Raw genomic sequence first — 15,523 nt, 5'->3', positions numbered from 1 at the left:
CACAGCCTATCATAGTAAAAACATTAAACACACAGAACAAAGAGAGAATACTGAAAGCTGCAAAAGAAAAAAACAAGTCACATATAAAGGAAAGCCCATCAGAATTACAGCTGACTTTTCAGTGCAAACAATGAAAGCCAGAACAGCCTGGACCAGAGTATTCCCAGTTCTAAATGACCAAAGATTCCAACCCAGATTACTTTATCCAGCCAAAATGTCTATTATGTTCGAAGTGGAAGGAAAAATCTTCCATGACATAAATAGGCTGGAGAAATTCATGTCCACAAAACCAGCCCTTCAGAGAGTTCTGGAAGCAATACAAAGAGATGAAGAAAGGAATAAATATACCCACGGGTATCAGAAAGAAAATTAATGGAGTTATAACTGTGGAAGCTCACGGTTACACCAAGAATGCAAACAGAAATCAAAACGACAGGAATCAATACACACCTTTCATTAATAACTTCAAATATCAAAAGACACAGACTAGTTGAATGGATTAAGAAACAAAACCCATCTTTTTGTTGTCTGCAAGAAACCCATCACACTTTCAAGGAAAGGCACTACCTTAAAGTGAAAAGATGGAAAAAAATATTCCAAGCGAATGGTACTAAGAAAAAAGCAGGCGTTGCAATTCTAATATCTGACAAAATAGACTTCAAACTAAAACTAATCAGAAGTGACAAAGAGGGCCACTTCATTCTCATCAAAAGAACAATTGACCAAGAAGATATTACAATCATGACCATATATTCACCAAACTTCAGTGCACTTAACTTCATGAATAGAATATTACAGTACTTTAAGACCCAGATTAATCCCAACTCATTAATAGTAGGGGACTTCAATACCCTGTTGTCGCCATTAGATAAGTCAACAGGATAGAGAACTAAATGAGAGACATCTGAATTAAACAATACCATACATCAAATGGACCTAACAGACATCTACTGAATATTCCACCGAAGCACCAAAGACTATACTTTCTATTCAGTGCCCCATGGAACTTTCTCCAAAATTGACCACATACTGGGGCATAAAACAAGCCTCAAGGAATACAAAAAATTGAAATAATTCCATGCATTCTATAAGACACAATGAAATAAGGATTAAAATCAACACAGGAAGAAACCCTAGTAACTACATGAACACTTGGAAATTAAACAACACACTCCTGAATGATGAATGGATCAAAGGAGAAATTAAGAAAGAAATAAAAGTATTCCTAGAACTAAATGAAAAGGACAATATGACCAAACAATCGAACTTGTGGAACATGTTGAAAGCAGTCCTTAGAGGGAAGTTTATAGCTCTAAGTGCCTACATTAAAAAATCAAAAAGAACACAAATAAATAACATTGCAACTGAAGACACTTGAAAAGCAACAACAAATGAAACCCAAGTCCAGCAGACAAGAAGAAATAACCAAAATCAGAGTAGAAATTAATGAAATAGAAACAAAGAAAATACAAAGAATCAACAAATCCAAGAGCTGGTCCTTTGAAAGGATAAACAAGATTGACAGACCCTTAGCACAGCTGACCAAAAGAAAGAAAGAGTGCCCCCAAATCAACAAAATCAAAGATGAAAGGGGAAACTTGACAACTGACACCAAAAAGATCCAGAGTGTTATAAGGGAATTCTTCAAAAACCTATACTACTACTAAATTTGGAAGCCTAAAATATGGACGGTTATCTAAAAGCATGGGAATCACAAAAACTAAACCAAATTAAAACAGTAATACAAAACCTCCCAACTAAAAAAAGCCCAGGACCAGATGGGATTTACAGCAGCATTCTACCAGGCATTTAAGGAAGATCTATATTGAATACTACTTAAAAGAGAGAATCAGAGGGAGAACTTCCAAATTACTGCTATGAAGCCAGCATCTCTCTAATACCACAACCAGGTAAAGATACAACCAAAAGAGAAAATTATAGATGCATATCCTTAATGAACATGTATGCAAACATTTTCAACAAAATTCTTGCAAATTGCATACAGACACACATCAAAAAGATCATCCACCATGATCAAGTTGGCTTTATTCCAGAGATGCAGGGATGGTTCAATATACATAAGTCAATAAACGTCATAAATCATATAAATGGGCTCAAAGACAAGAACCACATGGTCATCTCAATAGATGCAGAGAAGGCCTTTGACAAAATTCAACATGCATTCATGTTCAAAGTCCTAGAGGATCTGGACTGGAGGGAACAGACCTCAGCATAATTAAAGCCATATACAACAATGTAGCATGTTTATAACAGATGATCCCTCCATAGAGACTTATATTTAAAGGAGGTAAATTCCTGCTTTTGACTCTACCTTTAGCTGTTCACCTCAGCATTGTTAGTCTGGGTATATATTCAAACACATTTCTTCAATGATGGGGATACATTCTCATGCATTTGACCTCACTCTCTACAGTGGAGAATGGTCCCCATGCCAAAATAAGCTAGTTTCTGTTTGAAGGACTGAATCCATGGCTATGAAACAGTGAAAAAAAATCAAGTGATGCATATGTCTACCTTGAGGTTTTGAATTCATTAAAATAAAACCAAGACTAATCTGATTCCAAGCATGCTCATTTTCAGGTCAGATCATACCCTTCAGCTGTAAAACAATATATATTTATTTAAAAGATAACATATGAAGGTTTGTATTTTTAAACTCATTACCCTGATCCTCCCTTAATGTCCTTCCTTTGGCTCCCCTTAAGGAAAGGGGTTTGTCCATACTTTATATTTATATTCTTCTTATTCTCATAGAACAAATTTATCCTTTGTTAACTCAGTCTTGAACCTCTTAATACTCTATGTACAAACAGAGTAGGCTTTTCACAGAGATCAGTTGTTAACTTACTGGCTAAATCACTCAGATCAATGGATTCTGGAGGCATTTAATTTGCTCACATGAATCATTTTTCTTAACGTTTTTGAGATAGGAGCTCATGTACCTCAGGCTGACCTCAAACACCCTGTGTAGTGAAGGATGACCATGTGAATTTCTGATCCTCCTGCCTGGTTTTTTCCAGTGCTGGGTTTTTGGGTGTTGGTTACTACATTTGGTTTACATAGTGCTCATATTAAAACCCAGGACTTCCTATGCAAGCACTCCACCAAGTGAGCTACATCTCAAGCTCCTGAAAAATCTTTGTTTTTTAAATGCGCATACAAAATAATGGGTTTTCTCGTGATATTTTCATGCATACTTTGTTTTTGTTGATTGACCCCTCTATTCCCTTCAAAGGTCCTCCTGCCCATTCCAGTCTTACCAATAGAAATAGTTAATAGGAAGGAAATTTTCTGAGGAGAAGATATAAAGAATTATGCTGATAACACTAAATATATATATATATATATAGTGTGTGTGTGTGTGTGTGTGTAAAATATCTACAAAAATCCCCATTTATAACTCATTGAGGGAAACATCCTATAGTAGGTAATATTTCTGTACACATGCCTATACCAAATTTTAATTTTCATCCCATATGATATGAAACAAAGCTGGAAGAACACTTTTTCTTTTAAATGAAATCTGATTAGAGGTTTTATTTTCTATCATTTACCGATATGTGTTGCTGAGTGTGGGTATTCTGTAATGGCTCTTTTTGAAAACTGGTACCTCCAAAGGCAAACCCAGAGAGGGCCACTAGAGCTTGGATAGATGTAAAATTCATTGTACTGGACAAATGCATTGGATACCATGAATTCTCTATACTCTTTCTTCACCCTCAGCAATACTGTTTTGTTTTAAATTTTTTGTACATTTATTAATTGTGTGCGTGTGTGTGTGTGTGTGTGTGTGTGTGTGTGTATGTGGAGGTGGAGGTTAGCAGACACCTGTCTTGTGTAGGTTCTGTCAACTGTGTGGGTTCTGGGAATTGAACTCAAGTGATCAGTCTTAGTGGCAAGTGCCTTTATCCACTGAGACATTTCACCAGCTCAGAAATACTGGTTCTAAAAGCATCTCCATTTTTAGCTGTCTGTATTGTTGTCTCCATGACCAAGGGCTAAAGTTCAAATCTGATTATCTCTGTCATGTTATAGTTGGTACTACATTATGGAATCAGAGTTAATTTTAATTGTGATTTCCCTGATTAGTTATTATTTGTTTTGTTGAGACAGAATCTTCCAACATTGTCCAAACTGGGCTTGAACTCACTAAGTGGCCCAAGCCAGCCTCAAACTTGTGGTGATCATCTTCCTTCAGTCTCCCAAATGTTAGACTCTTCAGTACATGTCATCATATCCTACACTTACAGAAATTAAATGCATACTACATCTATCTATCTCTATCATCTATCTATCATCTATCTATCTTCTATCTATCATCTATCTATCTATCTATCTATCTATCTATCAATCATCTATCATGTATCTATCTATCATCTTATAGTCACAATCTCCTCCATTTAGCATGGTAGTGAACTGGAATAGAGAATCCCGCCAGATACCACATGCTTTGGCCTATCATATAGACTTGGCCAACCATCTGGGCACTATCAGTTGCCAACTCACCTTGTGGCAATGTCAGGAGTTGCCTGTTGAGATCTGACTGTCTCTGGTTCTGCCCATGGGGGCCTAGGGAAAGTTCCAGGCAAGAGGCTGTGTAGTTGTAGCAGTCTTTACTTGCCTGTGATGCCAGCACCCTCTGTAGAGTCCTTCAGAATTCTCACAGGGCTGGTAAAACCTCTGTAGTGTTAATTTCGAGTCAAGCGTAAACCTGGGGTTAACCCACCCCAGTCTTCATTTGATTGTTTAATTCTTGTAACTCTCTCAGATCATGAGCTTCCTATCCAGTTCATTCCTGGGAACACCCATGCCAGACATGACTTCATTTTTAAATGTAATATAACTCCCTCAGAACATAAACTTCCTACCCAATTAATTTCTCGGGACTCTTGGGGTGAAGGTTTCATTCCCCAGTGCTTGCTAACCATGAATTCAACTGTCCTGCCAATTCCTGCTGTTTCTCTGATGATCTGTTGTTTGAAGCTGCTTTTCTGTACAAGATTTGATAATGCATGCCTGCAATCCCAGCATCTGGGAAGTTGAGGCAGGAGGATTTGGAGCTCATGGACATCTTCAGCTACATAGTGCATTTGATGCCAGCCTGGGCTACAAGAAAACCTTGTCTCAAGAAAAAAAATGAATAAAAAATAAAAGAAAGCAAAAAATGGCATTATTCCTCTGCCAGCCTGATATGGGAATTATCTAGTTGGCCATAACAAGAAGCCATTTATTACATTAAAGAGAAGGGGAATCTGGATAAAACAGATCTTTACATAACACAGTTGCAGGAAGGACAAGGGAGCTGACTTCTCTGGAGTCACTTGATCAGCTCTTCCGTGCTTCTCTATATTTGTCAGCTCCCTGGAACCTCGTGTTAGTAGTCCTCTAAAAGTCTGTATGGAATGCAGCCACCTCTCTTCTTGACCCCTGCCAGGTCCAGGTCCCAGTCAAGGCCTACATTATAATTGGCTTTGACCCTGGCCCCAACTCCTAGTGCTCCACTGCCTCCTTACCCAACCCCAGTATGAATATAGAATCTACCTCTGTCCAGATCCTCCATCTGAAAATCAGTTTGATTTAGAATGGGTCAAATAACCAAGTTCATGTCATTTAGGACCAGGTGTGGGGAAAGGGTGGGATTTTGTGTGCATGACTGTCCAGGCCCACCAGACATTAGGAAGGGACGACACACTATGTGTGCCCCCTGTATAGAAGGTGGAACATTTCTGGGGTGTTGAATATTAATGCTCTGGAATACAAAAGACGTCATCAAAACTTGTCCCTCCCCACATCTAGACCTCCCCAATCTCTCTTCACCCCATTCCTTTGATCCTTACCCCTTCAACTTACCTAGCCCCACCTCCCCCCAAATGATTTTTCATTGGTGTGTTTCTGCTTTATTTACCCTTCCAAATTCACTAACGGTTTTGCAGCCAGATTCCGTTTCCACAGTGGAAACAGTTTTCCCTCCTTGAAAAATTCACAGCTTTACACCAAGGGCAATCCCAGTCTCCAGGTCTGCGAAATGCTGGGGCTCTCTTGTGTTTATGTAGTTTCTGACGATTTCCTCTGTGGAGTCCCACATCAGACACTTGACTCAAATCAGACGCCATGGTGTAGGAAGGCAACTGTGGTGGTCTGTCCATGGCTGGTACTTGGGAGGTGGTGGGTATGGCTGGGAAGGGGCTTTCATAGGAATATGTGAACGAGGCAGGGAGTTCTACAGTGATGGTTTCAGAGGAGACTACAGATCTCAGATTCAGACACTGGGAGGGAGAATGCATGAATGTTTCCTTGGGTCTGAAATTTCTCCCCTTTTGCCTTTCCAAGGGAAATTTTTTCCACTTCCTGGTTCCATGAGGCTGCATAAAACTTCTACTGGGCTTCTCTGTGGCCTCTTTAGGAGCAGCTACTACCCCTGCCAGGGCAGATGCTACCATACCTGCCTCCTCATCTCTCCTTTCTTTTCCTCCTGTAGCACCTGCTGGCAGATCTTCCTTTGGGCCCACTCCTTGTGTCCCTGTCCCTGTGCCTCTGACAGTAGCTGGTCGTATGGTCACAGCTGGTCCTACTGCAACTGTGAGAGTCTTCATCTCCTGGGGGGAGAAGTGAGGATGACTGAGACATATTCTGGGGATGGGACAGCAATATAAGTGTGAGATGAGTGACTAGGGCATAGGTGTGGAATGGGTACGCGATAAGGTCAAGAGATAATCTTACTGCCTGGACGAACTTCACTCTCAGCAGGTCACACTCTCTCTGCACCTCTGCCTGTTTGGCCTGGGCCACCTGAAGCTGAAAGGCCACCTCCTTGAGCTCCATCTCCTCCTCATGAGTGAGCTGCTTCAGGTCAGAGGCACAGGCCCTGCTTGCAAGCAAAGCGGATGCCCAAGGCCAGATTACCCCAAGCACAGGCTCCCTGAGCCTCACTGGGCATCTTGCTGTCCTCTAAGATGACCCTGAGATTATCTTCCACCTCCTTCCAGGATAGGGACTAGTTAATAAGGTAGAACTCTGGGCCTTTCACGTGTCTGGACATTTGCTGGCTGATGAATACTAACACATTACTATGTCGGAACCCATTACAGGGATCCTCAGGGTTCAAGGCCATGATGACTGGAGTGTCTTTAGGGGTTTTCACAGCTCTGGGAGAACAGATCAACTTGTTGTTCCTGTTCCCTTAGTCCCTCCCTGCGTGTTAGTACCTCTCCTCTCCTTCAGTGTCTTTTCAGCCAGTTGTTCTTCGGGGCTTTCCCTTCCCCGCCCATGCCTTCCCCTCCCCTCCCCTCCCCTCCCTTCAGGTCTTCTCTCACCCTTTAGCTCTTCCTTCCTATCCCCCACCCTACTGGGCTCCCTGGCCCCACCCCTCAACTATTTCATCATAATGACTCGGTGATGGAGCTTTTCCTCCCTAATAGGCTCTCAGTAAGCCTCACATTTTAAGCCAATCACAGAGGAAATCCAAGTCCACCATAACTGCCTACCAACCAGAAGATCCACCAACCACACCTGCAAGACCTGACTAACATGCCAAGAGAGAGAGAGACCGAGAGAGAGAGAGAGAGAGAGAGAGAGAGAGAGAGAGAGAAAGAGAAAGAGAAAGAGAAAGAGAAAGAGAGAATGCAGCCTCTTTTATTTTGTCTCTTCCCAAGGACTTAAGGGAAATGGAATCTTCAGGCTGATTCTTCAAGATTTTGCTATACGACTATTCCAACCTCCAGTGGAAGGTGGAGGGAGTGCCAGCAAAGGAACCCTTCAGGAGGCTGAAAGTCCTTGAAGGCGGGGAGAAATAGGAATGAGCAGAAAAAGACTTAAAACAAAGAAAATGGCACTCTTTTAAGGGACAATACTCTCCCTCTTGCCTTTAGTGATATGTCCCCCCCCTTAGAGGTGGAATGTTCCACAAGAATTTGCTAGAACTTCTCGAGTGCCCCTGTTGCCTTTCACCATGCACCCCCCCCCACCTAAAACTCTTTTAGACTGCCAGTTCCCATACAGGAGTAAATAGTCATTTTCTGTAAAGGAACAGAGAACAGATACTTGATGCTTTGTAGACAAATGTCTGTCAAAATCACTTGTATTACCAGGAAAGAACGTGCTTATGTTCAAGTCAAGCATTATTTACAAGAGCAGGAAGTTGAAATGATTTGCCCTGAAGTTTGCAAATTGCTATTATTCTCTTTTCTCTATATCTTAAAGACATCTAAAATGAAACTTTTCATAATAAACTCACTACTTCCCGGTTAAAAGAGTGAAAAAGACAACTTAAAGTTTATTTGAATAAATAATAATTTATGAGATCAGCAATATTCAGAATCAGAAGATTTTCAGAGCACTCTACCCATCAGAAGGATCAGTGGGATCAGTAAGCCAAGTCTGAAAGTAGAGAAATCACCTGATTGATTGTAACTAGGCATTTGACATAGGTGAGCATCGTTGGATCTTTTGACTGCCTTTAATTAGCTCAAAAGCCTTTGATTGTGATTGGTTGAAATTCAACTCTTTGCAATACTTTTAATTTGGAGTTAGTTTAGATATTAAATGTGATTGCAGTTTGTTACATAGGGAAAGTACAGAGACCCCCCCCCCCTCAGGTTGCCTCCTGTTTATTTATTTATCTTATTTTTATCATTTTAATTGGAGGTGGTTCTTTCGGATTTAAAAATTAATAAGCTTCATTTGTTCCAGTAGTTTTAAGCTCTTAGAAAAATTGAGCAGAAACCAGAGTTTCCATAACCTGTGTCACCAGCACCCTAGTTTCTCAGTATAAGTTTCACTTGTTGCAATTAATGAGCCAATATAATAATACATAACTAACTAAAATACACAATTTAGATGAGAGTTCACACAGGATTGGATGAGTAAAGAGGATGAAGAGAATCAAGATGTTTTGTATGAAATGCACAAAAATTCAGTAAAAACATACACTGAAAGAAAAATGTATAATGTGTACCCACTATCATTATTATTATGTATTATGACCACTGGTGCCCTCATATACCCCTTCCTTCTCTCCTTCCCTCTCCTGCCTTCCTCTGCTTTTTATTTTATGCACCTGTAAAAATCTAGTATCCACAAATGAGAGAAAACGTGGTATTTGCCCCATGGTAAATATAGTGTGTGTGTGTGTGTGTGTGTGTGTGTGTGTGTGTGTTATGTTACTATATCCTGATCTGTTGGCTGTTTTCCTTTTTAAAAACTGTAATAAATACATACAAAATCTATTTATATTTTATATATTGAATCATGTGATAATACTGAATAAACTCTTCCAGAGGACCTAAGTTTGGTACCCATATTGGGTGTTTACAACCATCTATAACTCAAGTTCTATGAAAGGGCATACCCCCTCTTCTGGCCTCTGCATCCACCCACACACACCTGTATGCATACACAGACACGAACATATAAATAAAAATAAAAGTAAATATTTTTAGAAAAGTGTAGGTATAAAGAAAAATTTCTATGCAGGTATAAATAGCATCTCCTTCTAAAGCAAAGGACAGGATTATTAATAGCATTTGCTAGAAAGAAGACATGTTATTTCCTGCTGTAGCAAAGAGCTGGAATTCCAATGGATGATCATAAAATATTTGTGTTTCCTACACTTGTGATTCTTCTGTTGTTCTGTATCTCATTGCTACTCTATGTGTTCCTTGACCCTCTCCATATTATCACATGGAGTAAAGTTTCAATAAACAATTCAATTATTGGTGTTCTGCATTGCTGGGTCTGAATCACTATTGATGATATCTGATTCAGAAGTCTCATGTCCTCTATAAATATACATGAAAGTGGCAGCCTAAGTTGTTACCCTGAAAGTTAATCAAAAAGCTCAGATTGATTTCCTACACCTATATCTTGGAGGGTGCTGCCTATTTTTTCTTCTAGCAGTGTCTGAGTTTCGGGCTTTATATTGAGGTCTTTGATCCATTTGTAGTTGACTTTTGTGCAGGGTGAAAGATAAGGGTCAAGTTTCATTTTTCTGCAAGTGGAGAACCAGTTTTGACAGCACCATTTGCTGAACATGCTATCTTTCCTCCATTGTGTGTTCTTAGCACGTTTCTTGATTTTCAGGTGACTGAAATTATGTGAACTCATGTTTGGGAGTTCTATTGTGTTCCATTGATCTACATGTCTATTTTTGTGCCAGTACCATGCTGTTTTTATGACTACAGCTCTGTAATATAATTTGAGATCAGTATGGTGATTCTGTCCCCCCATGCATTGTTCTTTTTGCACAAGATTGTTTTGGCTGTCTAGGGTCTTTTGTGATTCCATATAAATTTTATAGTAATTTTGTCAAGCTCTTTGAAGAATGTCATGGGTATTTTGATTGGGATTGCATTGAATCTATAAATTGCTTTTGGTAAGATGGTCGTTTTCACAATGTTGATTCTACCAATCCATGAGCATGGTAGGTCTTTCCATCTCCTAGTGTCTTCCTCTATCTCTTTCTTTAGAGTTTTGAAATTTTCATTGTAGAGATCTTTAATGCATTTGGTGAGGTTTATTCCTAAGTATTTTATTTTTTTAAAGGTATTGAGAATGGGAGAGTTTCCTTGAGTGCTTTTTCTGATTGCTTGTTATTGGTATATAGAAAGACTACTGACTTTTGTAGATTAATTTTGTAACCTGCCACTTTAGTGAAAGTGTTAATCATTTCTAGTTTTCTGGTGGAATTTTTGGCATCTCTTAGATATAATATATCATCTGCCTAAAGAGACAATTTAATCTTTTCTAATTATCACTTCTTTAATTTCCTTCTCTTGTCTTATTCCTCATGTAAGAGTTTCAAGCAGTATATTAAAAAGGAGTGGAGACAGTGGACAGCCTTTTCCAGTTACTAATTTTAGTGTGTTTTCCTCGATTTAGAATTATGTTGGCTGTGGGTTTGTTGTATGTAGCTTTAATTATGTTGAAGTGTGTTCCCTGCAGTCCAATTCCTTCCAGGACTCTGAACATAAATGCATGTTGAATTTCATCAGAGACCTCTGCATCTATTGAGATGACCATGTGGTTCTTTGAGTCCATTTATATGATTTATGACGTTTATTGACTTACATATATTGAATCATCCCTGCATCTCTGGGATAAAGCTGACTTGATCATGGTGGATGATCTTTTTGATGTGTGTCTGTATGCAGTTTGCAAGTATTTTGTTGAGAATTTTTGCATCTATGTTCATTAAGAATATTGGTTGTCTCTTTACCTGGTTTTGGTATTAGAGTGATGATGGCTTCATAGAAGGAATTTGGAAGTTCTCCCTATTTTTCTATCTTTTTGAATAAGTTAACTAATATTGAATAAAGCTTTTATTTATGTCTGGTAGAATTTTGCTGGGAATCCATCTGGGCCTGGACTTTTTTTTTAGTCTGGATTTTTTTGTATTACTTTTCAATTTCCTTATGTGTTATGGGTATGTTTAAGCTGTTGATTTGTTTTAGCTTTGGTGGTGCCCATTATTTTAGATATACATCCATTACTTTTAGGTTTCCAAATTTAGTAGTGTATAGATTTTTAAAGTATTCCCTTATAATGTTCTGTGTCTTTCTGGTGTCTGCTGTGATGTTTCCCCTTCTGTCTCTGATTTTATTGATTTGGAGGTGCTCTTTATTTCTTTTGGTTAACTGTGCTAAGGGTCTGTCAATCTTGCTTACCTTTTCAAAGAACCAGCTCTTGGATTTGTTGATTTTTTTATTGTTTTCCTTGTTTCTATTTCATTAATTTCTGTTTTAATTTTTGTTATTTCTTCTTGTCTGTTGGGTTTGGGTTTCATTTGTTGTTGCTTTCCAAGTGTCTTGAGTTGATGTTAAGTCATTTATTTTTGTTCTTTCTGATTTTTTAATGTAAGCTCTTAAAGCAATACACTTCCCTCTAAGAACTGCTTTTAAAGTGTCTCAGAGGTTTTGTTGTGTTGTATTGTCCTTTTCGTTGTGTTCCAGGAATTCTTTTATTTCCTTCTTAATTTCTCCCTTGACTCACTCATTATTCAGGAGTGTGTTGTTTAATCTCCATGAATTCTTGTAGTTATAAGTTTCTTCCGGTGTTGATTTTAAGCTCTATTGCATTGTGTTCTGATAGAATGCGTGGAATTCTTTCTTTTTTTCTTTTTTCTTTTTGCATTTGTTGAGGCTTATTTTGTGCCCTAGTATGTCATTTATTTTGGAGAAAGTTCCATGGGGTTCTGAATAGAAAATATATTCTTTGGTGCTTGGGTGGAATATTCGGTAGATATGTTAGGTCCATTTTATATATGGTATTGTTTAATTCAGATATCTCTCTGTTTATTATCTGTCCTGTTGACCTGTCTAATGGAGACAATGGGGTATTGAAGTCCCCTACCATAATGAGTTGGGATTAATCTGGGTCTTAAAATCCTGTAGTACATTTTTTGTGATGTTGGGTGCACTAGAGTTTGGTGAATATCTGTTCATGATTGTAATACCTTCTTGGTCAATTGTTCCTTTGATCAGAATGAAATGGCCATCTTTATCTCTTCTTATTAGTTTTAGTTGAAGTCTATTTTGTCAGATATTAGAACTGCAACTCCTGATTTTTTCTTAGTACGATTTGCTTGGAATATTTTTTTTCCATCCTTTCACCTTAAGGTAGTGCCTGTACTTGAAAGTGAGATGGGTTTCTTACAGACAACCAAAAGATGGGTTTTGTTTCTTAATCCATTCAACTAGTCTGTATCATTTGACTGGGGAGTTTAGTCCATCGATATTTAAAATTATTAATGAAAGATGTGTGTTGATTCATGTCATTTTTATTGCTGTTTGCATTCTTGGTCTCTGTCTTGCCACAGTTATAGCATCATTTGTTTTCTTTTTGTTACCTCTTGAGTATAGTCGTTCCTTTCTTCAGCTCTTTGTATTGCTTGAAGAATTCTCTGAAGCCCTGTTTGGTGGACTTGAATTCTTTCAGTCTATATATGACATGGAAGTATTTTCTTTCCCCTTCAAAATAACAGATATTTTGGCTGGGTAAATAATTCTGGCTTGGCATCTGTGGTCATTTAGAACTGAGACTACTTTGGTCCAGGTTCTTCTGGCTTTCATTTTCTGCACTGAAAAGTCAGCTGCAATTCTGATGGGTTTTCCTTTATATGTGACTTGTTTTTTTTTTCTTTTTCAGCTTTCAGTATTCTCTCTTTGTTCTGTATGTTTAATGTTTTTACTATGATGTGCCATGGGGAGTTTCTTTTCTGGTCCTGGCTATTTGGTTTTCTATATGCTTCTTGTATTTGTATGGTCATGTCTTTCTTTAATTTTGGGAAATTTTCATCCAAAATCCTTTTGAAGATATGGTCCATATCATTGTCCTGAGATTCTTCGCCTTCCTCTATGCCTATGATGCATAAATTTGGTCTTTTATGGTGTCACACATTTCATGCATATTCCATTCCTGTGTTTTCTTAAATTTTTCATAATCTTTGCTTGAGTGGTCTAATTCTTCAACTTTATCTTCCAGTCTTGATATTCTGTTTTCCATTTCATTTTTTCTATTGGTGAGGCTTTCTTCTGTCATTTCTAATTGGCTTATTGAGTGTTTAACTTCCTACTTCATTTTGGCCTGAGTATTCTTCAATATTTCTAACTCTTTTTGAATTCACTCAGAAGTTTATTCCTATCTTCTTCCAGTTCTTTGATTTATTTGTGTGTTCTTTAAATTCATTGAATTCTTTTATCATGTTTATAAATGCTCTTTTGAATTCCATGTCCTGTGTTATCTCAAAGTTGATTTGGAGGAGAGGTTAGGGTTTGAAGGCTCTAGGGGACTAGACTGAAGAATTGTGTTGGTTTGGGTGCAAAGGATCAGGAAGCAGTGGGGAATCTGGGCAGAGAGGGTAGTCCAATGGTCTAGATTGCCAAGAGAAGAGATGTGGGTTAGTGCCCACGCTAGAAGGAGAAATGGGATGTGGTATCTGGGTTGTGGGACTCAAGGCACAGTGGGCAGGATCAAACTTACCAGGGAAGGATGCTGGCCTCAGGAATCCCAGGCAGGTTGGGGGTGGAACAGCCAGGGAAGAAAGCTGGTCTCAGGTACAAAGGTGAGTTGGGAGAAAGGGTAGGCTTTGAGGGCTCTCAGAGACCAGACTGAGGAATTGAGTTGATCTCAAAGGATCTGGAATCAGTGGGGAATCTGGGCCAAGACTAGTCCAGAGGTCTGGGGTGCCAAGAGAAGATGTGGGCCAGTGCCCTTGTTAGATAGAGAAATGGGAGGTGGGAGCTGGGCTCTAATGGTTTTTAAGGAGTGAAAATCATCAGAAGACCTGGGAATGTACTAAAATATCAATTGTTTTATATTTGGAGGACGAAAATCTCATGTAACAATTGTAGAGTGATTGATATTCACGCAGACTAGTCCATTCACATTTTTAAAATACCGAATAGTTTATTTTAGTTTATTGATCATTGGATTCTTATGGAATTTCCTCAGAAAATATTGTGAAGTTATATAAGACTCTTGACAGAACCATTCAGAAAACATTCAACTGTATTCTATATCTTAAGATGTTTTACTAATACTTCTGCTTCTAAGTCTAAAATAGTCCCTTTATTTAGATTCTTGCCACTTGGTTAGCCTGTGTGGTAAATGAAAGTCACATATAATAAAATTCTGAAATAAAACTTCAGATTTTGTAACATAAACAAGTTCAGTACATGGGAGTTATAAAGGACATTTTTTCCCTACAATATTATATCTTGAGTCCTGTCCTTCTCCCCAGAAAGCTTAAATTTGGACTACATTCTGTCTTCAAAATGTCTTTGAAAGAAAAAATTACAACCTAAACATGTAACATTACATTTTAGAATAGAAATCAGTCATGTCTAGTGAAAATTTTCCAATGAATTTGTTATGTCCATTACTAGTATTACTCTTAGGACAGTATCTATAAATATATACCTCTCTTTCTGTCAGCTTCTCCAAGTTGGCACTGGTAACTTCAGGACATTTTGGCTATTAATCAATGTTAGCATCAAGTTCTGAGTGTAACCACTCTGCTCTAGCTATGTACATTTAAGTAAGTTATACATCCTTTTTGCATTTACATTTCACCTTTGAAGAGGTTCTAAGATTTATTTTTGTTTTATGTGTATGAGTGCTTTGCCTGCATGTACATAGGTGCACTACATGCATGCGATGCCTGTAGAGGCCAAAAGACAGTGTTTAATCCTCAGAAACTGGAGCTATGGATGATTGTTAGCCACCAAGTGGATGTTGGAAATTGAACCTGGGTCCTCTAAAGAGAAGCAAGTATTCTTGGCTACTGAACGACCTCCAGTTCTCTACATTTTACTCTTGTTAATTAATACTCACCCTACCTGCTTATTTTCCCATATATTGATAAAATTATTCATGTTAAAAGATTTGAAAATACACTCAACTTTCTGTATTTTGGGATTCTATATCTATAGACACAAATGATCATGGCTCAAGTAGTCATAGAAATACAATAATTGTACCTGTACTGAACATGTACAAGCTTATTATT

At 38.2% G+C, this 15,523-nt stretch overlaps 2 protein-coding genes across 2 annotated transcripts in view; one reads left to right on the top strand and one right to left on the bottom strand.

Annotated features, from left to right (window-relative positions):
* The window catches only part of Il1rapl2 (interleukin 1 receptor accessory protein like 2), a 1,274,770-nt gene that overhangs the window by 626,489 nt on the left and 632,758 nt on the right, over nt 1-15,523 (top strand). The gene's annotated exons all lie outside the window — the stretch shown is intronic.
* On the bottom strand, nt 5,940-7,132 carry Tex13a (testis expressed 13A). Its single transcript, XM_029556043.1, is given in 3 exon segments — nt 5,940-6,617; nt 6,742-6,874; nt 6,876-7,132. Coding segments are annotated over 3 exon segments (1,068 nt in total).

Source organism: Nannospalax galili, unplaced genomic scaffold (assembly GCF_000622305.1).
Source record: "Nannospalax galili isolate Female #2095 unplaced genomic scaffold, S.galili_v1.0 scaffold25, whole genome shotgun sequence".
NCBI lineage: Eukaryota > Metazoa > Chordata > Mammalia > Rodentia > Spalacidae > Nannospalax > Nannospalax galili.
Note: the sequence above shows the minus strand (reverse complement) of the source record. Positions and strands in the feature narration are given on the sequence as shown.